Source organism: Salmo salar, chromosome 19, assembly GCF_965601325.2.
Source record: "Salmo salar chromosome 19, fSalSal1, whole genome shotgun sequence".
NCBI classification, from domain to species: domain Eukaryota; kingdom Metazoa; phylum Chordata; class Actinopteri; order Salmoniformes; family Salmonidae; genus Salmo; species Salmo salar.
The window spans coordinates 26080604-26108187 of NC_138309.1; the positions used below are offsets into that span (position 1 = coordinate 26080604).

At 39.2% G+C, this 27584-nt stretch overlaps 1 protein-coding gene across 1 annotated transcript; it reads right to left on the reverse strand.

Moving 5' to 3' along the window:
- LOC106578576 (coagulation factor XIII A chain-like) lies at positions 1–27366 on the reverse strand. Its single transcript, XM_045702160.2, has 14 exons — positions 27213–27366; positions 23522–23704; positions 21136–21384; positions 18474–18586; positions 18219–18326; positions 17275–17446; positions 7425–7572; positions 6885–6994; positions 3078–3166; positions 2730–2892; positions 1574–1852; positions 982–1142; positions 367–503; positions 1–142 (listed from the first exon to the last, which is right to left on the reverse strand). The coding sequence occupies exons 1-14, from the start codon at positions 27364–27366 to the stop codon at positions 1–3; spliced, it is 2208 nt and encodes a 735-aa protein (XP_045558116.1).
- Between the last annotated feature and the right edge of the window lie 218 nt (positions 27367–27584).

The window sequence follows — 27584 nt, forward strand, 5'->3', positions numbered from 1 at the left end:
TCAGGCCTGGACGACGATGGCCCAATTGCCTTGCACATTCCCAAGGACCGAGCAGTCCAGGACAGCATAGATCATTGTATTCCCAGACCTCGTAGGGACACAGGACTCCATCCAGGTGATGGAGGCACCGGGAGCGATCACACTACAAACAAACACACACACACACACACACACACACACACACACACACACACACACACACACACACACACACACACACACACACACACACACACACACACACACACACACACACACACAGATTGGCATACTAAACAAACTACATTGGATCTGTTTTTGTGAATGTGAGACTAATGTAAGTGTGAACATCATGATGTGAGGTCTTGGAGTTGTAAATCCTCTTACCTGTACAACCTTTCCCGGTATGAGATGAAATTAGGCCCTTGCATGGCCATCCTCACGTCACGCAGGCTGAATGGGAACGGGTTGGTGAACTCCACCTTGACAAATACCTTCTGGTTCACCTTCGCTGGTCCACTCATCTGTTCAAATAGAGATAGTCCATTCACAGAAATCTATGGTGATATAAGAAATGATAATAATCTAGGGATTATCAACTCCCCTGCGTTGGGAGCATGAATGTTTTTCGGAATGGCTGCTTGATCAAAGGCGAGGAGAGATGCAGCACTCCAGCAGCACAAATAAGGCTTTAATTGGGTACACTACTACATTAGCTCTTGGGGAAAAACTAAATATGTTTCACATATACTGTTACGGAACACTTTAAAGGATAGTTCCCTCAAATTAAAAAATGACAGTTTTCCTTACCATGTCAGCAGTCTATGGACAACGTAAGAGAGCAATCCATGATTTGGTTTTGTGTACCTGGTCACTGTCACCAAATTACTGCTGACAGGGTAAAGAAACCAAGATGAAATGTTTTATTTGGGTGAACTATCCCTTTAAGGGAGGAAGGAAATACATCCTATTAAAGAGGACTAATGAAACTTCCAGACCCACCGCAAAGGCCAGGTCGGGGCCTTTCAGGTTCACTATCTGTATGGCCATCATGTCCTGGTTGTTCTCCAAGCTCTTGGCCGTCACCACAAAGCGGAGGTTGGATTGGCAACCCAGCTGGGGCACATAGTTCTGGGCTAGCACGACCACCTGTACCCTCGACGCTGTTGGTTTTAGGGAGACAGAGTTTTGACAACGAAACAAAGTCAATCAACAACAGGAGTGTATGTTTGGCAGAACATAACTTTTATAATTATTACCTGATTATTAATATTTGGATTATTTGGGATTCACTGTTGCTTACCATTTGGTACCATTTGTTACCTGTAAAGTCTTTTGAGGTAAGTACTAGAGAGTATCCCATCGTTACCTCACAATCTCTTACAATACAACACATACCTGCTCAAACAGGACGGTGCCATGAAGCTGTAAAAGGACTGCAAAGCATTTTCTATTAGCAGTTGAGGATTTAATTTCAGAGGAGGGGTCTGAAAGCTTTGCAGGACTATCATACAAAGTTGTGATACATGGAGACAAGCCCAAAAAGACATACAGTACAGTATGTATGTAAAGTGTCACCCTGGTTTCTACTCACTCTCCATTGGGTTCAGAGTGACATCAAAGGTCTCCTGCTTGAACTGAGCCCTTTGGATGTTGGTGTAGTAGATTGTGGAGCCGACCAGGAGGCCATGGATGGTGCGTATGTCTTCACTCAGGTTCCTGAAGACCACAGCCATCTGGAAGTTCTGGCCACTCTTCACACGCTCCTGCGGGATCTCCAGCGTCATCTCTACACCCTGCTCGTCATCATATTGCATATGCGACTTGTAGGTTCTCTCGGCATTCTTCATGGTCTCTTCATCTTTACTACTGCCTGTGTGTGTGTGGGGAGTTGGAGGGGAATAGAGTTAACATGGGACTGGTGGCCTAGGGTGGTCTAGTGATCTTCGGAACACATGTATCGCTGCAGCAAGGGTTTGAATCCGGCCCACTGCTATTTTAGCAATTCTCTTCTTTCTTTTCTCTCTCTATCAAATACAACAGACAAAAAAATACGAGAGGAGTGGGACTGCCCCACTCCTTAAAAAAACAACCATGGGACTGATATGAAACTCATTGGCAATTGTATTTCACCTATAGTAATATACTGTATATACTGTACAGCCCAGGACCTCCACAGCCCAGGACCTCCACATCCGGCTTCTTCTGAGGCCAGCCACCCTGGCAGCTGATGAAACTGAGGAGTATTTCTGTCTGTAATAAAGCCCTTTTGTGGGGAAAAACGTATTCTGATTGGCTGGGCCTGGCTCCCCATGGCTGCGCTCTTGCCCAGTAAATTGAAATCAATAGATTAAGGCCTAATACATTTATTTCAATTTACTGATTTCCTTACATCATTTACATTTACATTTACGTCATTTAGCAGACGCTCTTATCCAGAGCGACTCACAAATTGGTGCAAACACCTTATGATATCCAGTGGAACAACCACTTTACAATAGTACATCTATATCCTTTTTGGGGGGGAGGGTTAGAAGGATTACATGAACTGTAACTCAGTAAAATCATTGAAATTGTTGCATGTTGCGTTTATATTTGAAGTAATTTGAAAAGCAGTAATAGCAAAGTCATTTCTATACTTCATTCTTGTTGCATTAGTTTCATGAGACACTTTGCAAACTGCCCATAACAAACTTTAAACGAGCAGTTGCACCCTTGCCAGCCTACTCCATTGTCCAGGTGCCACATACCTTCTGGGTATTTGTACGTCTCTGTAATGTCCATTGGCTCATAATTGTTTCCACCAATGGACTTCGTCACGAGTTTCTTGCCGACATAAGTTTTGTCTACGCTTAGTAACTCAGTTTTCCCAGTTTGTGTATTTAGCGTGTATTTGTAAACGTCGCTATTCACCTGAGGTTAAAAGAAAGAGATAAATGTGAATATTATGATTGATTTTAATTAGATAAAATGTATTGCAAGTTATAAAGCATAACTGTGTTATGCTTCATAATGGCATAGAGTGAAGATGAAGGCATTATGGCTGAACATTAAACAAAGTGTTACTGGTCAAGCATATAGAAGATGTATTGGTTTACCTCAGCAAACACAAATGGGCCATCAAATTGATAGCCGAGCATTCCTTCCTTGATGGCTTTGATAGAGCATGGTCCACAGCGGAAATATCCTGCAAAAACAATATCAACAATCCATGACCCTGTCTGTTTGACTTTTAAAAGGATAGTTCACGTTTCAAAAATGTTTGCTTATTTTCGACTTCCCTAGGGTGCTGTTATTTCATCCAAACTGTTTTAATATTTTGTTAGCTGGTTATTTAGCATTGTCTAGAATATATTGGCTAGCATTTTTGGAGAATACAGCAATGCAATTGGAAGCGGATTGTATTAATTATCAGAGCAGTGCTACATTTTCAAGATGCAATCAATGCTTTTCAGAGCCATTTTATTAATTTTAAGAATTGCCTGTATAATTGTGGCCTAATATATTGGCACCCTTGCACTTTTTAAAAATAATTCCCAATTTCTTCTAAAATGAGTTTAAATTGAAAAAACTATTTGGTGAAATGACATGGACAAAATTATTATCACCCAAGAGCTAATATCTGGTTGCAGAGGCTTTGGCCAGATAACTGCCAACAAATGCTTCCTGTGGACATCAATGAGCTTGCTGCACCTTTTATTGGATCCCTAAAACTGCTGCAAACTGCTCCAATTCTGCAATATTTTAGGGATGCCTTCCACCAACTGCTGTTTTCAATTCTCGCCATAGCTTTTTGATGGGATTCAGATCTGGACTCAACACTGGCCACTCCCAAATAGTCCAGCTTTTCTTATTGAACCATTCCTGGATGCTTTCTGATGTGTGTTTTGGGTTGTTGTCCTGCTGGATAACCCAAATCCTTTGACGGAGACTCATTTTTTGGACACTGATGACTCACAAATGTCTCTAGCAGAGGCGATGCTGTAATTCCGTATTATCATATTTATCTGCAATCTGTAGGGCTGATAATTTGAGTTATAATTTTGCATAGTAATGCATCTAAATCCCTTTTTCCATCAGTCACAATCCCTACAGCCCACAGACAAGTTTTTCCTTTTCATGACTCATCTTTCACTAGGTCTGAAGTAGAGGGATCTGGCCCACAGATTCAACATCCGCCAGCGGACTGTGCGCTGGCGGATGTCTTCTTAAGACATGTCTTTGTTTCAGCCCTATATGGAGGCTCTGTCTATGAGAAGGAGATCCTGAAGCAGTCTGACATTGTTTCTCTGCTGAAACCAGCGATGGCCATAATGGTGGACAAAGGTTTCCTTTTGGATGACTGTGTGCCCTGTAATGTCTACAGACCAGCTTTCCTCTGAAAGAGAGCACAGACGCCAGCAGCAGAAGTCAGGGAGACGCAATACATCTCGGCTGATGGTCCCTGTGTAGCAGCTGATTTGCAGAGAGAAGGAGCACAAGCTGTTTGACACTGTCATCCCTCTCACCATCACTGGAAGCATCAACCAGCTCTACACCTGCCTCGTCGTCAACTACCAGAATGGGCCCCTGGTCAAAGCATGGGCAAAGGACTAGCGATGCTGTCAATTTCAATACTATTAGACTGGTAACTGATTTCCTGGTTTTTGTTTCTGCTTCAGTTTTTTTCAAGTCTATAGCCTGTGTTTAACAGCTACATTCAGACACTTTCTTGAATATAAATGACATTATGTAGGCCTGCACTCTACTATTTTGTCCAGTGTTCTCAATAACAAACCAACATGTTTCCCCAAAACATTTAACATCACTATTATTTCAACTACATTGTTGGATTCAGGGGGATTAAACAGTTATCCACTGTTTTTGTGCAATCTTTCATAATCATTTTTTCAATGTATTTTATTTCACCTTTATTTAACGAGGTAAGCTAGTTGAGAACAAGTTCTCATTTACTACTTCGACCTGGCCAAGATAAAGCAAAGCAGTGCGACACAAACAACAACACAGAGTTACACATGGAATAAACAAGCGTACATTCAATAACACTTTAGGAAATAATAACATCTGCTGAAATAATCACAGATATGGTGAAGACGTACAAAATGTGTTTAATCTTTTAAGATTAAAAATCATTAGAGAGAAACAACAAGAACTGGGACTATTACATAATGCTCATTCGGGAGCTAACATGGCTGCCATAGAATATTGTAGTGTTATGTGAAGGCTATGTATAATGCAGAAACCTCAATGTCCCAACTCTAAACACATGGCTCTGGACATAGCGTGTTTTGGTATGCAACAAGTGTGTTGGATATCTTGTTTTGCAACAAAACACATTCTAAAGCACATCTAAAGTAAATGTTTTAAAAGTATGAGAACAGCCATAAACATAGAAAGGGCCAAAGAACATTCATTTTAGATGAAAAAATGCAAATGTGGAAAATTATACAGTGGGGTCCATAATTATTGGCACCCTTGATAAAGATGAGCAAAAATACTGCATAAAATAAATTATTCTAATGCAAATACTGAGCTACTGTATATTGTTTAAAAATATATATATATTATACTAATACAATTGCTCAGAGAAAGAGAAAAAACGAGCTCTATTTTCATGTCATCTGACCATACAGTAGCACCACCTAGAGTTTCATAAATGGCATTGGCACATGGATTGGAACCAGTTGTCACGTCCTGACCAGTAAAAGGAGTTATTTGTTATTGTAGTTTGGTCAGGGCGTGGCAGGGGATGTTTGTTTTGTGTGTTTCGGGGTTTTTGGTTTATGTTCTATGTTATCTATTTCTATGTGTTTATCTAGTTTTCTATTTCTATGTTGGGTTTTGGCAATGACCTCCAATTAGAGGAAGCTGGCTGTCGTTGTCTCTAATTGGAGGCCATATTTAGTTGGGTTTGTTTTCTCTTGTGTTTGTGGGTGGTTGTTTCTAGTGTAGTCTGTGCACCTTACTGGAATGTTTTTGTCGTTTGTTTATTTTGATTAAGTGTTTTTCTTTAATAAAATAAGAAGATGAGCACTTTACCCGCTGCGTTTTGGTCCCCCTTCAACGATGCTTATGACACCAGTGCTATGGTCAGATGACATGAAAATGAAGCTCTTTGGCCACGCACACCAGTGGTGGGCTTGGTGTTGAAAAACAGAAGCATATGCATAAAAGAAGCTCATACCTATGGTAAAATAAGGTGGTGGACTTTTGATGTTTTGGGACTATTTTGCTTCCACTGGTCCTGGGGCCTTTAAGGTTAATGGCATCATGGACTTTACCAAGTACCAGGATATTTTATCCAAAAACCTGGTTGCTTCTGCCATGAGGCTAACACTTGGCCGCAAGTGGATCTTCCAGCAAGACAATAACCCCAAGCACTAATCAAATCCACAAACAAATGGTTAATTGAGTACAAAATCAACCTGTGGTTTGAACTGAAGAGGGCAGTCCATAAGCACAGAATAAAGATATCAAGGATCTGGAGAGACTATTTATGGAGGAACGGTGGTCTAATTTCACTCCCAACGTGTTTGTTCTCCAATCTCATAAAACATTGAAGAAAAAGGCTCGGTGGCGTTATCCTCGCAATGGGAGGGTGCTGGAGTATTGAAAACAGGGTTGCCTATAATTTTGACCCCTATCTTTTTTAGATTGTTTTGTATTACTTGTTAAACAAAATCTATTTTGCTGAGCAATTGTATTGCATACAATATAGCTAAGTATTTGTATTTATTTAGCCTAGCGGTTATCAAGGGTGCAAATTATCATGGAACACACTGTATCTTAAATGGCTGCGTTTTCATGAATTTGATTATGCAATTTTGAATCCCATTCTAAGCATACAAAATTTGTATACAGAAGTGAAAATTAGGTCTCTCCCATTATCCTAATTTCTCTCTTACCATCACTGGTTTCCTGGGGGGTGGAATCCACAACCTGCCAGCCACCCAAGTCCTGGTCTGCAGGGAGGTCAAGTCTGGACAAGTAAGCCTCGTTCCAGCAGTGGTAGTTCCTGTGGAGACAATGCACACCTCTCTATTGACATTATCTGGCATCCTGCACCCGTCAGGAACACTATCTGGCATCCTGCATCCATCAGGAACACTATCTGGCATCCTGCACTGCTCAGGTACACAATCTGTCATCCTTCACCACTCGGGTACACTGTCTGGCATCCTGCACTGCTCAGGTACACAATCTGTCATCCTTCACCACTCAGGTACACTGTCTGGCATCCTGCACTGCTCAGGTACACAATCTGTCATCCTTCACCACTCAGATATACTATCTGGGATCCTGCACAAAAATGTTCCCCCCCCCCCACACCATGTTGTGACTAAACTGTTTTTACAGTACATACAGTGAAAGACAGAAATATCGAAACCTACGTCCTGGGATTTCAGTTTCATACAATACAAATTGATATGCAGAAATATAACTACCAGATTGAGTCTCTGGTAAGGCGCTCGTTCAGTTCAAGCTGATTTCCCACTGAGTTGAAGACGAGATCCGTGATTATGTTCCCTGAGTTGTCGTGGGCGGAGTTGAAGTTGGTGATCACCCTGGCAGGGATGCCCAGACACCGCAGGACTGGGGCAGGGGAGGGGACACCATTAAAGAGGCTAGGCAACACTTCAAAATAAGCATATATTAATTAAAATGCAATCGTTAACATTAATAAATGTTTAACTAATACATTAAATGTATTCAATCAATTGATTAGAGTAGATGTACGGATATAACTTTCAGAAGTGTGTTTTATTTGCACAGCAGCGGGCCTTGTCTGAGGAAACGGTTACCTATTTTTTTCTGTCAATAGTACTAGTCACCTTAATTACACATTTTCTACATCTCCTCCATACCTAGAAAGTGGCCTATGCTCCAGACTAGTCAGAAAACCGGGATTTGTGTATTGAGCTATGGCTTAGCATAATTTTGTTTTTGATGAGCATGGCCTTATTTTTATTACAGCATACTGGATGACTGTCACTCATATTCCATTCACCAAGCTCAATGTAACAGCGGTAGGATTAGGCTACTACATGATACAAAAATGTTCCCTGTACCCATCATGAGGTTCCTACAACCTAGCCTATGAATGAAAGTTTGCAACGTAGGTGCACAGGTCGGGAGGATTTTGAGTAATCAAGGTGAGAGGCTGTGACACATTCAATACCGCCTTGCACACTCAGCATCTAGCTGATCTAGGGTGTAATATGTTTTTCCCTGTTTTGTTCTGTTTCCTTCAGTTTAAGAAATGTTTTTCAACAGAATCGCCGGAATGAATACACCTCTTATCACACGCAAACAGTTCACTTTCATAGCAGCCACATAAAAACAGCATGATCACTTTGCTTGTTGTATACAGTTGAAGTTGGAAGTTTACATACACTTAGGTTGGAGTCATTAAAACTCGTTTTTCAACCACTCCACAAATGTATTTTTAACAAACTATAGTTTTGGCAAGTCGGTAAGGACATTTACTTTGTGCACGACACAAGCAATTTTTCCAACAATTGTTTACACACAGATTATTTCACTTATAATTCACTGTATCACAATTCCAGTGGGTCAGAAGTGTACATACACTAAGTTGATTGTGCCTTTAAACAGCTTGGAAAATTCCAGAAAATGATGTCATGGCTTTAGAAGCTTCTGATAGGCTAATTGACATATTTTGAGTCAACTGGAGGTGTATCTGTGGATGTAGACAAAGATCGTACTTTTTGGAGAAATGTCCTCTGGTCTGATGAAACAAAAATAGAACTGTTTGGCCATAATGACCATCGTTATGTTTGGATGAAAAAGGGGGAGGCTTGCAAGCCGAAGAATACCATCCAAACCGTGAAGCACGGGGGTGGCAGCATCATGTTGTGGGGGTGCTTTGCAGGGAGGGAGGAGGGACTGGTGCACTTCACAAAATAGATGGCTTCACGAGGAAGAAAAATTATCTGGATATATTGAAGCAACATCTCAAGACATCAGTCAGGAAGTTAAAGCTAGGTCACAAATGGGTATTCCAAATGGACAATGACCCCAAGCATACTTCCAAAGTTGTGGCAAAATGGCTTAAGGACAACAAAGTCAAGGTATTGGAGTGGCCATCACAAAGCCCTGACCTCAATCCTTTAGAAAATTTGTGGGCAGAACTGAAAAAGCGTGTGCGAGCAAGGAGGCCTACAAACCTGACTCAGTTTCACCAGCTCTGTCAGGAGGAAGGGCCAAAATTCACCCAACTTATTGTGGGAAGCTTGTGGATGACTAACCAAAACATTTTACCCAAGTTAAACAATTTAAAGGCAATGCTACCAAATACTAATTGAGTGCATTTTAACTTCTGACCCACTGGAAATGTGATGGAAAGAAATAAAAGCTGAAATTAAATCATTCTCTCTACTATTATTCTGACATTTCACATTCTTAAAATAAAGTGGTGATCCTAACTGACCTTATACAAGGAATTTTTACTAGGATTAAATGTCAGGAATTGTGAAAAACTGAGTTTAAATGTATTTGGCTACGGTGTATGTAAACTTCCGACTTCAACCGTATATCATTTTTTCTCGTAACTATCTACACGCTCTCCTCCTCTCACCTTTTCCCTTCCCTTGTGGACCCCGGTGCACAACACATCAGCTGTCTGTGACCAGGCGAAAAAACCTTTCCAAGCCAAACTAAATCACAATCGCTAACTGCTACACACAGCCGGCATACTGTAGTTGTCACGTCATAGTCAACCTGAACTAATAGAACTAACACATTAGTAAACCTGCAACAATCATGCAGTACAGTGTACAGTCAGAAAGCAGTTTAGCAGTTACACCAGCGGGCTCCGAATGCAATATATTAATTAAACCAAAAGAGTTCCATTGATGAAGTGTGTACAACCCTCTCAAAAAACTAAGCAGAGCTCATGCCTTTGATGCAACTTTTTTCAAATCATTATTAGAGGCGCATCATGCAGCCTTATATGTATTAAAAATCAAAACATATAGCCTATCATTTGTATCACAACTAAAGTTGCATGAATAACTAAATGAAGCAACTAGAAGTATCTGTTTCTTTGTTAAGTGCTCAACAAAGAATAGCAGCATGTGCGCACTCCCTCAAATCTTTTGGAGAAAATACCCTTTCTGTTATATTCATCTATGTGCCTTTAGAAACCATACAATTCAATACTCATCTTTAAAACAAAAGCAATTTAGGTCAAAATAATGAAATAGAGGGACAGATAAATAGCAATAAAAACTTTCCCATAGAGGCACAGAATATGTTTGAGGAAAAACAAAAAGAAATGGAGGAGGTTATTCAAGAAAGATCAAGTGTAATATATTATAAAAAAAATAAGCAAACTGGATGGAATATGAGGGAAAAATGCACCAAATAATTTATTTTCATCAACATAGAAATGCTACCAAAAATAATTTACCGTAATTTCCAGACTATTAAGCGCACCTGAATATAAGCCGCACCCACTGAATAAAAAAAATAAAATCATTTTGAACATAAATAAGCCGCACATGTCTATAAGCCGCAGGTGCCTACCGGTACATTGAAACAAATTAACTTTACACAGGATTTAACGAAACACGGCTTGTAACAAAAATAAATAGGCTTTAACGAAACACGGATTGTAACAAAAATAAATAGGCTTTAACGAAACACGGCTTGTAACAAAAAATGCAAAATTTGCAGTAAGCTTTAGTTGTCTTTTTGCACTGAGTCAATTCCTCATGCTGCTGTTTACAACGTCTTATCATCGACTCATTAAGACCAAGCTCCTGTGCAGCAGCTCTATTTCCTTTTCCAACAGCCAGATCAATCGCCTTCAACTTCAAAGCTGCATCATATGCATTTCTCCGTGTCTTTGCCATGATGAGGGTGACAAAATTACAACCGTAATCAGAATGATGGGAAGTTTGAGAGCGCTCGATTTAATCTAAACAGTAAACAAAAAAGTTGTTTGACCTTATTAACATGTTTGGCAATTTCATTGGTCTAATGAAAGCTTCATGCCGCCAAAAACTGAGCACGTCGCAGAATGTGTTTCTTGGAGAAAAAAAAATTGAAAGCGGGAAAAATCCATTTATTAGCCACGTCATTGTTTAAGCCGCGAGGTTCAAAGCCTGGGAAAAAAGTTGCGGCTTATAGTCCGGAATTTACGGTACTCAAACTTGTTACAAATAACAGTCCCTCATGATTCACTAAAAAATATTTTGAATGAGGAGGCAAAGTACTTTAAGCATCCATTTCAGTCTCCTCATTCTCCACTAACCAACGTTTTGTTTTCTATTAATAATGTCAAATTAACAGCTGTACAGAAAGACTCATGTGAAGGCCAAATTACAGAGGAGGAACTTCTTGGTGCAATTAAAGCCTAAAGTCCAGGAAAACCCCAGGGCTGGACGGCATACCAAACCTTTTTTTGATGTACCGTACTCAGAGGACTGTTCATTAGCATGTTTTTATCACTCCTATGAAACTGGTAAATTATCAGATACTCAACAAGAAGGTCTGATTTCATTATTACTGAGGCAGAACCCAAGTGGTAAATATATAAAGATCCAGTCCATTAAAAAAATTGGAGGACCCTTACACTAATGAAAAATATTAGCAAAATGTGAAGCACACAGAATAAAAAAAAATATTGCTGGATATTATTCATCCTAATCAGACAGCTTTTTTACATGGATGATACATTGGAGATAATATAACACAAGTACTGGAAACAATAGAACACTATGAAAAATCTGGGAAACCAGGCCTGGTATTCATAGCTGACTTTGAAAAGGCTTTTGATAAAGTATGACCGGAATTTATATATAAATGCCTGGAATATTTCAATTTTGGAGAATCTCTTATACAATGGGTTAAAGTTATGAATTGTAACCCTAGCTGTAAAATTTGAAATAATGTCTACTTCTCAGAAAGTATTAAACCGTCAAATGGAATAAAACAAGATTGTCCACTATCGGCATATCTATTTGTTATGGCCATCGAAATGTTAGCTATTAAAATCAGATATAACAATAATATCAAGGGGCTAGATATCCAGGGCTTAAAAACGAAGATGTCATTGTACGCTGATTCTCATAGAGGATCTAGATAATTTTCCTAACCTCTCTGGATTACAATAAAATTATGATTAGTGTACTATATTACTTATTGGATCACAAAAATGTTTTACTTTTACATTACTGTGTAGTTTACCAATACATCTTAATGGAAAGTTAGCAGAAATAGATAAGATCTTTCTACCATGGAAATTAAAAGACCTGTCTATTTGTGGAAAAATCACCCCGATTAACTCTTTCGTCATATGCTAGTTTACCTATTTGCTTATGGCCTTGCCTTCACCCAGTGACTTGTTATTTCAATTATATGGCAAGCCAGACAAAATTAAAAAGGCCTATTTATAAACTCAGCAAATGAAGAAACGTCCTCTCACTGTCAACTGCGTTTATTTTCAGAAAACTTAACATATGTAAATATTTGTATGAATATAACAAGATTCAACAACAGAGACATAAACTGAACATGTTCCACAGACGTGTGACTAGCAGAAATTGAATAATGTGTCCCTGAACAAAGGGGGGTCAAAATCAAAAGTAACATTCAGTATCTGGTGTGGCCACCAGCTGCATTAAGTACTGCAGTGCATCTCCTCCTCATGGACTGCACCAGATTTTCCAGTTCTGGCTGTGAGATATTACCCCACTCTTCCACCAAGGCACCTGCAAGTTCCCAGACATTTCTGGGGGGAATGGCCTTAGCCCTCACCCTCCAATCCAATAGGTCCCAGATGTGCTCAATGGGATTGAGATCCGGGCTCTTCGCTGGCCATGGCAGAACACTGACATTCCTGTCTTGCAGGAAATCACACAAAGAACGAGCAATATGGCTGGTGGCATTGTCATGCTGGAGGGTCATGTCAGGATTAGCCTGCAGGAAGGGTACCACATGAGGGAGGAGGATGTCTTCCCTGTAACGCACAGCATTGAGATTGCCTGCAATGACAACAATCTCAGTTCGAAGACGCTGTGACCCTCCACCTCCAAATCGATCCCGCTCCAGAGTACAGGCCTCGGTGTAACGCTCATTACTTCGACGATAAACGCGAATCCGACCATCACCCCTGGTGAGACAAAACCGCGACTCGTCAGTGAAGAGCACTTTTTGCCAGTCCTGTCTGGTCCAGCGACGGTGAGTTTGTGCTCATAGGCGACGTTGTTGCCGGTGATGTCTGGTGAGGACCTGCCTTACAACAGGCCTACAAGCCCTCAGTCCAGCCTCTCTCAGCCTATTGCGGACAGTCTGAGCACTGATGGAGGGATTGTGCGTTCCTGGTGTAACTCGGGCAGTTGTTGTTGCCATCCTGTACCTGTCCCGCAGGTGTGATGTTCGGATGTACCGATTCTGTGCAGGTGTTGTTACACGTCGTCTGCCACTATGAGGATGATCAGCTGTCCGTCCTGTCTCCCTGTAGCGCTGTCTTAGGCGTCTCACAGTACGGACATTGCAATTTATTGCCCTGGCCACATCTGCAGTCCTCATACCTCCTTGCAGCATACCTAAGGCACGTTCACACAGATGAGCAGGGACCCTGGGCATCTTTCTTTTGGTGTGTTTCAGAGTCAGTAGAAAGGCCTCTTTAGTGTCCTAAGTTTTCTTAACTGTGACCTTAATTTCCTACCGTCTGTACGTTGTTAGTGGCTTAATGACCGTTCCACAGGTGCATGTTCATTAATTCTTTATGGTTCATTGAACAAGCATGGGAAACGGTGTTTAAACCCTTTACAATGAAGACCTGTTTAGTTTTTGGGATTTTTACGAATTATCTTTGAAAAAGGGACACGTTTTTGCTGAGTTTATAATGAATATGAATTCAGAGGGCAGATATTATTCAATATTAAAGCTTTAGACCTCTCACTAAAGGCTTCAGTCATACAAAATTTACAGTATACTTAAATCCATACTGGTTCTCTCGCAGATGAGTAAGAATGTCTCTCCCCGTGTTCAAGAATGGCCTTTTTCCCTTTATTCAGATTACAACCTCTATTTCATTTTCAAATAACTGAAAGTGAATCTCCAAAATATTGCTATTTTTTTTAACAAATCATAGAAAGTTGGTAGCAATTTCAGTTTAATCCACCAGAAAAGACAGTACAAATATTATGGTTAAATTCAAATATGCTAATTGGTTTTTAAAAGAATTGAAAAATTGTTTAGAAACTGTATAAACTTTGTTAATAATATCATAAATAGGACTGGTGGAGTTGTCACACAATGCAGCGAACAAAAACATGGAAATGCCTGCTCTTCTAAAAAAATTAACTAATTGCAGCATTACCGCAAAAATGGATGAGGCAATTGGAAGGGGGCGAAAGTAAGGAACTTGTCTGTTGGCCCTCCTCTTGACGGTCGCCTAGGATAGGGGGCGCCACAGCGCATTTTGAAAAAAATTCGTGCCCATTTTAAACGGCCTACTACTCAAACTCAGAAGCTAGGATATGCATATAATTACTACTTGTGGATAGAAAACACCCTAAAGTTTTTAAAACTGTTTGAATGGTGTCTGTGAGTATAACAGAACTCATATGGCAGTCAAAACCCCGAGACAGATCGAAACAGGAAGTGGAATTCTGAATTGCGAACTCAACTTCATCATGTTGCCTATTAATCACACCGTGAGCTATGGTTCATTGAGCACTTCCTATTGCTTCCACTAGATGTCCCCAGTGTTTACAAAGTGGTTTGAGTCTCCTACTGTTAAAACTGAATGAATGAGACGCTGTTGAAATTGGTCACATGAGGAGGGCCATCACCATTATGACGCTGGCGGCCCTGGCTTCCCTCCCCTTTCGAAACGTTTTGAAAGACAATGCAATCATCCTCCTTGAATCTTATTGGCTCTCTTGTTGAAAAAGGCCCTGAAGATTTATGTTATACAACATTTGACATGTTTGAACGAACCTAAATGGAAAAAAAATGCATTTTCTCGAAATAGCTGTCCCGCGGCCGACGGAGCATTTGGATCAGCCTTCAGATGTGCTAACAAGAACAAGCTCTTGGAACATAAAGGAGTAATTTTTTCTAACGAAAATAAATTTGTTGTGGACCTGGGATTCCTGGAAGTGCTTTCTGATGAAGACAACCAAAGGTAAGGGATTATTGACAATAGTATACAAGACTAGATGTGATATGCGATTGTTCCAAGATGGCGCTGACCTGTAACGTCAGCCTATTTTTCAGAGTATCGCATCCCCTTTCATCGCAAAGTATGATTACCCAGTAAAGTTATTTTTAAATCTGGCATTACAGGTGCTTTCAAGAGATATTCATCTATAAATCTTAGAATGACAATATTACATTTTAAAAATGTTTTCGAATAGTAATTTAGTAAATTGTAGCGCTGTTTCATCGGATGCATTTGAGGGAAAATAGTTAGTCAACGTTACGCACCGATGTAAAATGCTGTTTTTATATATAAATATGAACTTTATCGAACAAAAGAATGCATGTATTGTGTAACATGATGTCCTAGGTGTGTCATCTGATGAAGATTGTCAAAGGTTAGTGCTGCATTTAGCTATTTTTTGGTTATTTGTGATGCATGTGGTTGGTCAGAAAATGGCTATGTGGCTACTTTTACGATATACTCCTCTAACATAATCTAATGTTTTGCTTTTGCTGTAAAGCCTTTTTGAAATCGGACAACGTGGTTCGATTCAGGAGAGGTGTATCTATAAAACGATATAATTTGGAAAAAAATTGAGAAAAAAAAAATTATTACATTTTGTTATGCTAATGGGGATATGATTTTTCGCTGGATGTCCGTCCCGAGGCCGCACAGGGGTTAAAGACCTGAATTGGTTAAAGAAAATTGTGATAATTAAAAATGTATATCAATTTCATTTAGAACTGTGCCATATAGATCGCAAAATCGTTGAAAAGAGATTTGATATACCGATTCCATGGCACATGGATTATGAACTGATACACAAAACAATGCTGGATTCTAAACTTAGAGTTTTTCTATTTAAATTACTATACAAATTCTTGCAACCAATAGAATGTTATACTGTATATATGGGGGATACAACCATCCCAGATCTGCATATTTTGCTGCAAAGATACAGAATAATTAGGTAATTTGTTTTGGTACTGTTCATGTTTACCTTGTTTTTGGTCGCAGATTCAGGAATGGCTGAAGAATTATTGCTAAATCTGTAAATATAACTGCTGGGTGATTTAGAAAGCCATAGTCAATCCATCAATAATACTCTTACCCAAAATGTTTTTTTTAAATTTACAATCTGTAGAAACTACAAGAATAGAAAGGTTCAGAACTTTTGTGAAACATCACAGCACAGTTGAAAAATATTTGGCAATTAGAAATCAAAACTGGATGGTCTTCAGAAATAGATGGGAGGGTTACTGAAGGTTGGGATTAAAAACAAACAAAAGATAACTATTTTAAAATATACTGTCTCCGTAAAATGTATATATATGTCACGGTTGTCGAAAGGAGAAGCAGACCAAAGTGCAGCGTGTGTGTCGGTCCACATTTTATTTACCCCGTGAAACTATGCAGTACATATAAATAAACTGAATGACAAAAGCAACAAACCCTGACGCAGAGGTGAAACATACACTGACTCAAATATAATCTTCCACAAACCCAGGTGGAAAAAAAAAACTACTTAAGTATGATCTCCAATTGGAGACAACGAGGACCAGCTGCCTCTAACTGGAGATCATCGAAAACCAACCAACATAGAAATACAAAACTAGAACCTAAAATAGAAATAGAAAACATAGAAGAAGAAAAAACCTGTCACACCCTGACCTACTCTACCATAGAAAATAACATCTTTCTATGGTCAGGACGTGACAATGTATAAGCTGGAAGTAGAAGCCTAAGTGTTGTTGTCCATTAGTTTACTCCAATTAGGGGAGGGTGGTAGGGTTAAGGGAAAATTATAAAGGAAAATATATTTTAAAAGATATATATTGGAGATTGGAAATGATGCAGACAATTATATTTACGGAAGCCACAATCCATCTGCAATATTAAAGCTGATCTACCCACTAAAAATGTTTAATAAAAAAGGCAACCTTTTCTCAGTTGAAAACTGCAGTTTATAACTGGATGGGCCTGTTTTCTATTGCCCATCAATCCCTCAGTGCAAATCACAGGTAAATTGGAAGGCACATGACCTATTTTGTGGGGTGGGCATAATAAAGTTGACTGAATTTGAAAATGAAAAGGGAATTTGATCAGGCACTCACAGGTGTTGAGCGTCCCGGCGTAGACCCAGCACTGGGCGTAGCTGACGGGGCCTTTGCTGGCGTACTGGAGCAGGATCTGGTCACTGCCAATCCAGAAGGTTGGTGCAGTGCCATTGGAGAAGTCCTCGCTCCAGTTGCCCACCAAGACTCCGCGGTCATCCTGGGAGTTCATCTGGTTCCACAAAGAATGGAAAAATATATAGACAAAAAACCACAAAGAGATTAGTGCACCAGGCATAAGGCTAGGTTAGTTTGAAATGAAATGTTCAGAGTAAGTTGATAAAAGTGTTTAATTAAGGCCAGGTACCAGGGTAATTTTTTCCTTTATTCATATCACAATCAACTTTTACCAGTTGAATGTAGACACAAATATACACTTATTTTGTGCACTTTTTCCTGAAATATTATATAAAAATAATCTAGTGAGGCAATATCTCATTCAATATGTACTGTATATGTGTAAGGACCGACGCTGGAGATTAGAAGCAGGTACGGGGAGTTGAACATTTAATAAGGAACAGACATCAAACAGGACAGAGACAACGTCAGAACCAGGTATGCAAAGGCAAACGAACATTAATCCTGAAGTGGGGAACAGACAGATATAGAGGAGATAATGACACAGGTGATTGAGTCTAGGTGAGTCCAATAATCACTGATGCGCGTGACAGGGGGGAGGCAGGTGTGCGTAATGATGATGGCAGGAGTGTGTAATGCTGGGGAGCCTGGCGCCTTCGAGCGCCAGGGAGGGGGAGCTGGAGCAGGCGTGACAATATATATAGTATCTACTGCAAATCACATTCTGTGGATGTAGACTGAAGTTCAGGTTAAATGCTTGGTATGTCTTGTGGTTGTGAAAAGCACTTGGCTCTTCTTAGTGCTTATACTAGGGTTCATTTTGGAAATTGTGTAGTGTGCTTATGTTATCTGCAAATATCACTCACCATTGCAGAGCCTATCCTGCAGATGTTGGCAGCATCGCCTCTGTTTACTAGAGGCATGTGTGAGTCATCCAAGATTTGGAAACAGATATCAAGAATCCCTTCCACAAACTACAAGAGAGAAATATAGCCTCCAGCCTCAAAAAAGGAACAATAATGACACAATTGTAAATGTGTGTGTAGAGTATACAGTATATTAAGGTATTTGATAAGTGTGTGTGCGTGCATGGGGCATGTGTGTGTAGTCTTTTAATGTACCTGACCATAATACCATTGCCTTCCACCACCTGATTCCTCCTGGTATATGCAGCCATTTTCATTCATCACATACTCCTGCCTGTCTTCCTCATTGGGCATGTACACTTCATCATCTAAAGAAATCAGAAATAAATTGCAGCCTCATTACCAGAATCTGGTCATCTGTTACTTTAGATGTGACTTGTAAGAATTGTAAGGATGAGAATTGGATGTTCTTCATTGATTACTAATGCCTGACCTGTGTCTATAAATTCATTTGTGTCAGGTGAACTAATTTTGACCGTGGTCGCATGTCCTGGAAGGAAGTCACGTCCTATTGAGCTCCGTATGCTGTCTGGTGTCCAAGTCTTAGCGTTCACACAGCTGATGTTCCACTATCTGAAGCCTCCTAATGGCACATTACATTGGTGGCAGCTGTGTTTTTGAGTGTTTTTAACGTCTGTGGAACCTGTATTTTGCTTTGTGGACGTGATGGGAATGGGGCTTCTCCCGCCATTCTGGACGGTTTCAAGCGGTGGATTCCACAACTTGGATGCGACAACAATTCTAACTACTTGGCTGCATGGAGGCACGCTCGAGTGGGAGAACTCTGCTCTCCGACCGGCTGGTTATCCATATGGGATGGATGGAGCTGATTGGGAGAACTATGCTACCGGCTACTGTTTGTGTGAGTGACTTTTGAATGAATGTGAAACCGAAGGAGGCCTTGGTGATGCGTTTCCCATATGACTGTAGACCGCGCCTGATCCTCGTGGATTTTGATGGTTTGGTGAAGAAAAAAAATTAAAAGAGTAAATATTGACTGAATGTTAATTTACACTGGTGTATCGACTATTGACATTTTGTATTTTGTCAGTAGAATTTTGCATTTAACTGTGGAGCTTTAACAAAAAGAAAAGTAACTCCATGTTTTTCTTTTGGTAATCAAAACATGCTTTTCATGTAGGCTACAGTATCTCATGACTGTCAGATTTTATCATGAATCAATGAATGAAACATTGAATTGTTCCCCAAATGTTTTGTTCCTAAACAAGTATAGTGTATTTTTTTTCAATTTATGAAACAACATTTCTCAGTGGGAGTGGGACGAATGTTAGGATGAGAATTTATGTTTATCATTTAATGCTTGTGTCCAAGCCTTAGCTTTTATATACAGTAGCCGATGTAACACTCTCCGAATCCTCCAAACGGCAGTCCCATAGCAGTCTGACACTTATTTAGTCAGTGTTCATTTTAATGATGTCCCTTACAGAAAAACCAACATGAATTACACTTGATAACATGTGTTTCTCATGTGATTGCATGTGATCTTATGTTAAGTTAATGTGATAACTTGTGGTCACATGTAAAAGCAACATGTGATGACAAACTACATATATGAAAACATGATATCATGATATATATATATATATAGATATATATATGAATGAAATAAATGTAACAACATGGTGATGCAAATTTCAACATGCGAAAATGCTAATTTTATTTTCAACTGAAAGTTGTTTACATGTAAGAAATGCAATTCCACATGTGAGAGTTAGAATCTTCAATTCAGGTGACGTGAAATGTTTTTATTTTCCACACGTGAAAAAGCGGTGTTAATGTGAACTCTAGGTGGTGCAGTGTTTTCATTTTCAATTTCACATATGGTGTCTTTTTTTTTACATGTGAAAATTTCAGCTCAACATGTGACATTTTTTTTTCCTCACGTGAAAAATGTGATTTCACACGTAAAATATAATAGGGGAATGAAACGATATGGGGGTTTCATGTTACGATGTTCAGCTAAAATAAATACTTTTTACACTAATCAATGATAATATGATTCCATTTGACATGATCACTTAGTACTGACTTTTCAATATGACCCCACCTGGGATTTCAACTCACAACCAATGGATTTGGGGTACGCTGATCAATCTGCTGCGCTGCAAAGTCTTTACTGTAGCGTTCCTCTACACTTTCATTACCTATAATACATCTCTGATTACATATTCTCTGATTATTGATGATGTGAGGGGTTTTCTGTGTAGTTGTCTTATGTTGGTGGGGCATATTATTATTGTAAATATATTTTATCTTGAGTGTATATTTAACAAAAGTGAGATTTCATTTACTTAAGTCCAAATTGTTGGAATACAGGTTAAATCAGCCATTGACACAGACGTGGTGGCGTAGCAGGAATATTAGAATGCCTTCAACTAAGAGGTTGCGAGTTCATATCCCAGGTGAGGATATGTTGAATAATAATTACCGTATAAACATACACAATGTAATCATATATGTGAAAGTGTCAATTATTTACATGGTATGTTAAAAGCACTGTTTGTGTATTCATCCTAATGACACATTTTTGTTTGCAGAGGCATCACCTGTGAAATCTCATGTAAAATATTAACTTGAAAATTTGAATCCACATGTGAAAGGTTATGGGATCACGTAAAAATCCACATGTGAAACTTCATGTGAAATATCATCACGTTAAGTGTTCCAAAAACACAATTTCACATGATTTAACATTGAATGTCACAAGTTAATTCATGTGATTTTCCACATGTGAAATCATTAGTTTTTCCCCATAAGGGGTGTATAATGCATATGTTTTATCTTATCTTAAGCAGTCCTCAGAAGACAAACAAAAATCCACAAAGATTCCACTCACTGGACGCCCAGGCGTTGAACAGCAGGTAGAAGTCTGTTCCAGAGTCCTTTTGTGTCCTTGAGATTCCATTGTCACTGATGACCGCCACGTTCGTGTAGTACTTTCCGATGATGGCATCCGCAGAAGGGGTGATGCCCACCACGCACTCATCCCCTTGTTCCTGTATCATGCGGCCGGTCCAATTCCCAGTTTGTGAGCCGTCAAAGGCGACGATGATCTTTGTGCCATTGAACACGTTGGTATCAATACCTGAGGGAGACGGTGACATGACAGGGGAACATCAACACATGTAGACACTCATGTTTCCAATGGTACTAGCTTAGTATTCAATATGACGTTATGTGGTAACAATCAATATTTTCTGGTACATTCTACAAATAATTAACCTCAGTTGGTAACAAATGGTACCAAGTAGCTACTGTTTAAATGAGTATTGAAGAAACAAAGCATGTAAATCATAAGTTATTACTGTGCAATTACTGTGTTACCATGACATTTATTTGATAAATACCTGGTAATTTTCTGTACTGTAAAATAAAGTGCTACCAAAAAAACTGTTGCGTTAACAACACATCAACCAACACAAGTCAAGGTCTGCTCAATATCACAACATTACAGAAGATACTTTTGGCGGGAGTCTGTGCAGCGCGACTGCAATAAAGGTGATATGGAATGCAACAAACCATCAGTAGTGGAAAAAGTACTAAATTGTCATACTTGGGTAAAAATAAATGCTTTACATCAAATTCCTTCCATTAAACAAACTAGAAGTCAGGATTTTCTAGTTAAAAAAAAATCTATGGACAACTAGGGGCACACCTCCAGCTCTCACACATCATGTACAAATGCAGTATTTGTGTTTAGTGAGTCCATCAGATTCGAGGCAGTAGGGATGACAACAAGTTACATTGATAGGTGTGTGAAATTGATCATATTTCTGTCCCGCCTGAGCATTCGAAATGTAACGAGTAATTTTGGCTGTCAGGGAAAATATATGGAGTAAAAAGTACTTATTTTCTTTAGGAATGTAGTGGAGTAAAAGTAAAAAGATGTCAAAAATATAAATAGTAAAGAACCGCTACTCGAAAAAAAAAGTACTTAAGTAGTACTTCAAAGTATTTTTTACTTAGTTACTTTACACGACTGCAAACCATTAACTGCAGATGGATTACTGGGCTACTAGTAGTACGCTGTTGTAGCTGCACATATTTCAATTCACATACTGTATCTTCAGAACACTTTCATAATTTCAACAAGGATGATGCATGTCCATTTGCACCATTATTTTAGAAGTGCCTCACAATTACCACGCACCCACTCTCTCAAATACAATAGATGTAGGCTAAAGGATATTTTGTGTAATATTGTGCTCTCTGCTTAGTTTTTTTATGCCCTATTCTCAAAACCTTTTGAACACAGTAAACTAAGAATTTCACAGCAGATGTAAGAGGATAACACCACATTCGGGGAGATAAAAAATATATTGAGCATAAAAGCCTTTTCAAGGCATAAGTGAAAAGTAAGTCGTTTGAAGATTTAAAAAAATGGTGTCATACTTCTTAAGCAGTAATTTTGCTGTCGTTCTCTTTTTGTTTGTACTTAGTTGACATATTGCAGTTTTGTAGCTGAAACTAAAGGGCCTAGGGCTCGATACAATCCGTATCGCGGATGATCCGTGGTATAATATGATTTAAATTTAAAGGCAATGTTCCTGCATTTGTGTAGACTGCATTCACAGTAAACGTTGCCATCTCAATCAGAAATTACCATTACATTTCAATCACGCTAACTTCCGCAATATGGATTGAATCGAGCACATAGAGCGGCAACTCTTTTGATCAATTCCCCTGTGAGTATGATGTAAGCATTCAGTATAATGTGTGAAAGAGACCCTGGACACATCCCTATTCTACACCCTTCTTCCGAAGTGTGCACTTGCACACTCTCTTTCATGGATTCAACAATAGCGGAAACTCCCTAAATTCATGATGGGAAGTGTGCAAGTGCAAGTGCACACTTGGGGAGAAGTCTGGAGAATCGGGAGGCACCCCAAGGTTACTATCAACAGATGTTACAGCTGTTTAGATGGGAATATGTCAATAATCTGTTTTTCTTTCAACTTGGCACTTTTATTAATTAGTGTTTCTGATTGGCTACAGAGGCTAAACACAAATGACAGAGAGGAGACTAGGAGAGGAAGAATTTTAGTATTGAGATGCAACTTCGCCTCTATCACACCAACCCCTCCCATTAAAACTATTACCAAATGGTGAATACTGTTTTTCATATATCACCGTCAGTGAAGTCAAGCAATGCATGTAATTTCATTTTATCCAGCTAAAAGGAATTTACAGTACATTGGTGGAAATATGTAAAATCTTCTTACCAATGTAAAACTCAATCTGGAATTTGTCACTGGGATTTACGGGCTGGTTGAACTGGAGGGTCATCTGAAACTCTTGAGCCCTACGGACGATGAGAATGTTGTTTTTGCCTTCGTACAAGTGACAGTGGTGGTCGCTCTTGTTCTCATTTTGCATCATGTCCACTCTCACACATTCCAGGGTGGCTGCAAATAAGGAGATTACAAGCTAAATAATGATGTTTAAATAACCAGGTAACAAATGTTAAATATTTTGGATTAAATTTGTTGGGTAAAAAGGGTGCTTTTCAGGGTGTCAGGTCTGAGTGTGAAGTCAAAATGGGACCACCTCGGCCGAGCAGAGTTGGCACACCACAAACCTGTGGGCCTATACAGCAAATTCTCCAGTGGTAAAAAAAGAAGAAATTAACACTGAGTGTTCAATCAAAACTGAAACAGTTGAGTCTGTGGACGTATAGACACCAGAACAGTGTTAAATTAATACACTGCTTAGTGTAAAGCCTTATTCAAACATTTTCCAGACAGCCTTGCTTTTCACGTAAATTGTAGATTTAACACCCATGACTGTATTTGTTAGTGACAGAGACATGATTGTTGCATCCATCCAATTTATGTCCTACACGTAGAAGAAAGGGTTCTAAAAGGGTTCTTTGCGGAGGGATAGGGTTCTACCAAGACCCTTTAACATCCTAAGAAAAGTTTTTGGAAGGAAGGGTTCTTTGGAAGGCCAGAAGGATTCTACATTGAACCATATATGATATTAACCAGCATGCTCATTTGCAGGAATATTTTCAAAATTGTTTGTTTTACTATAAAGTGTTATTGCATACACGTTGATTGGCTGATACATTTTATGCTACACAAAAATAAATTACATACAGTTTTCTAAACTAATCCAATCTGGTAGTAATTGGATGTATTTCACCCGTTACTGAGATGGTTGTTCCAGTTTAGGTGATTGAGGAAGACGGTATTAGGAAGAACCTTTACATGATAAAATGGTTATTGGTAGAACCCTTCATAGAGGGTTCAAGGTAGAACCATCTACGGGGGGTTCTTTGAAGTTCTAGATAGAACCCTCTACAACGTATTCAATCCAGCACAAAAAAGGGTCACCCGATGGGGACAAATCGAAGAACCCTGTATGGTTCTACTTAGCACCTTTTTGAGGGCTTAGTTTTACCCTAATAAAGCTATTGATGTTACGTTTGATACCGAAGCTCAGAGGCAAGTGTCAAAATCGCTAAGCAGTTTACTTCGAAGCAGTGTGCCGTCTGTCACTTTATCAGAAGCATATGATTAATGAAGTCCACAGCTTTGTTTTGTCGAACAACCACCTGATTGGTTTGGTATTAGTTTCGGTAGAAGACAAAAAGACTACCTTGCGCAAACGCTATGGCAGCATTTCCCAAACTCGGTCCTAGGGACCTCAAGGGGTGCACGTTTTGGTTTTTGCCTCAGCACCACACATGATTCAAATAATCAAAGCATGATGATGATGATGATTCATTATTTGAATCAGCTGGGTAGTGCTAAGGCAAATAACTAAACGTGCACCCCTTGGGCTCCCTAGGACTGAGTTTGGGAAGTCATCAATAATTTCCCAGCATCCTCTATTGCAGGTAGATTTTTTTTTTATTGTTTGTTTTAATATCTACATTTGTGCATGTTCATTGATTAATTGATTAATCTTATGCTAAAGATAAATAGCATACAGTTTTCTAAAGTAATCATAACGATTAATTTGATTTTCTTTGCACTCGTTACAGAAATGTTTGTTGCAGTTTAAATGTTTTAGGCAGCCTCCACACAATGTTCCTAAATCTGGCACTCATTCTAAATGTAGGTTGTAGGTGAATAAAAAGATCTAACTGTTGCTTATACATCACTTTGCTAGCCAGCATAATGTGACTTTCAGGAAGGGTTGCAAAATTCTGGTAACTTTCCCAAAACTCCCAGGTTTTCCAGAAACCCTGGTTGGAAGTTTCCTGGAAACAGAAAATCCCAAATCCTTCAAAAACTAATTTTGAAAACCTACTTGCAGGCCTGGTGTGGCCTGAGGTATGGACTGGGATACAATAATGCAGTTTTAACTAAAGGTGGTACAAAGGATGACTTTACAGTGTACCACTACAGTGACAAGTGTTTGTACCCCTTTAGGAACAAATCTAAATCTGAAACTCATGGTTTACAGTAGTGATGGGGAAACAAAGCTTCTTGAAGCATTGAGGCTTTCCAGCCAATTGTGTCAAAAATACGTTCATTACTAGATGGTTTCATCAACACAGTGTAGGCTAGTGGCGCCGTAGCGCATGCTCACTGTAGCCATGTCAGGTGGTTGTTCGACAAAACAAAGCTTCAGACGTCATTGATCACATTTTTCTGCTAAAATGATACAGGCATCGGCAAACTGCTTCTAAGGTAACTGTTTTGCGATTTCGACGCATGCTCCGGAGCGCCAGTATCAAACGTAACATCACTAGTTTACTGGCCATATCAGATATGCAAGTCACATTATGCTAATGTATAAGGTTATGTGTAATTCCTACTGGAATTCAGACAGTGTGTGGTTATCCAACTCTTCAAATGTGTATCATCCGCAACCAGTATTCAGAATGACATGAAGAATTGACAAGACATTTTTAAAAGACTACCTAAACCATCTAAAATGGAACAACCATTTCAGTAATGGGTGCAATAATTCCAAGTAACATATTGGATTACTTTAGAAAATGTTTGTAATTTATATTTCAGTAGCATAAGATTAATGAATTAATCAATCAATCATGCACAAACATAGATTCTGAAACAAACAATTAAAAATGTCTACCTGCAATAGAGCATGCTGGCAAATATGATAATGATGTGCATGGTTATGAGTTTCAGGGCCCTGTATTAGGATAAAACTAGGCGCTCAAAATAAAGCCTTTTGAAATACATAATGGTATTGTATTGCTTATATATATATATATATATATAGTTATCGTAAAATATTTGCTTAGGATCTCACTTGGTGGATGAATGCAACAACCATCCATCTGTCACTAAACATCTATCTGCCTCCCGAGTGGTGCTGCATCTCAGTGCTAGAGGCATCACTACAGACCCTGGTTTGATTCCAGGCTGTATCACAACTGGCCATGATTGGGAATCCCATAGGGCGGCGCACAATTGGCCCAGCGTCATCCAGGTTAGGGTTGGGTGGGAGTAGGCTGTCATTGTAAATAAGAATTTGTTCTTAACTGACTTGCCTAGCTAAATAAAGGTTAAATAAAAAATAAAAAATGCTGTCATGGGTGGTAACTCTACAGTTTACTCGGAAGGCAAGGCACTCTGGGAAATATTTGAATAAGACTTTACACTAAGCAGTTTCTTAATTTAACACTTTTCGGTGTCAGTATGGATCCACAGACTCTGGTATCAGTGTTGATTTAACACTCTTAGTGTTAATTACTCTTTTTTTTTAACACTGAAGAATTTGCTGTGTAATGTGTGTTGATCTCATTTATCATAGTTTGCCAAGGACTGGGGTAAGAAATGGTGATGCACATTTTTTTGTGTATGATGAATTACTTACTTACTGACTACAGAGAATGAACCTAGTTCTCTCTCTTTTTTTTCTCTCTCGCACACTTGCACACACGCACGCACACACAAACACATACTCCCAACACTTATTCTATTTATCTTGTACCATCACTGGAGGGGCCATGGGGAATTTCCACAGCCTCCCCAAAGTGCTCAAACTTGGGAAGTTGGTGGTCATCTTGCTCAGCATTGGAGCTACAGATGGGGCTTTTCAGGCGCCCAAGGAACTTGGACCCGGAACAGTGTGCAGAGGAAGACATGTTGAAAGCAGGGGTCAACCGTTTTCGCTGTTCTGTAGATAAAAAAAAGTGGTCAAGGAGATATGTACTGTATTTACAAGCAGAAAATGCTTGTATCTATGATAACTGCATAACATATTGCAACCAGGGCCGCACCCAGGACCTCTGAAATGTTTTCGAAATTAACAAATCGAAAATCAGTCGGGATCTCAACTACAAATCAAATCGAATTTTATTCG

What these genes read in the sequence shown, in the direction of transcription:
- LOC106578576 (XM_045702160.2), bottom strand. Translation starts at nt 27,366, where the DNA reads ATGTCTTCCTCTGCACACTGTTCCGGGTCCAAGTTCCTTGGGCGCCTG. An exon ending in GCAGGATAGGCTCTGCAATG is followed by an intron (nt 17,447 to 18,218) that starts GTGAGTGATATT and finishes TTGTGGAACCAG; the next exon opens with ATGAACTCCCAGGATGACCG. An exon ending in GACGTACAAATACCCAGAAG is followed by an intron (nt 1,853 to 2,729) that starts GTATGTGGCACC and finishes ACACACACACAG; the next exon opens with GCAGTAGTAAAGATGAAGAG.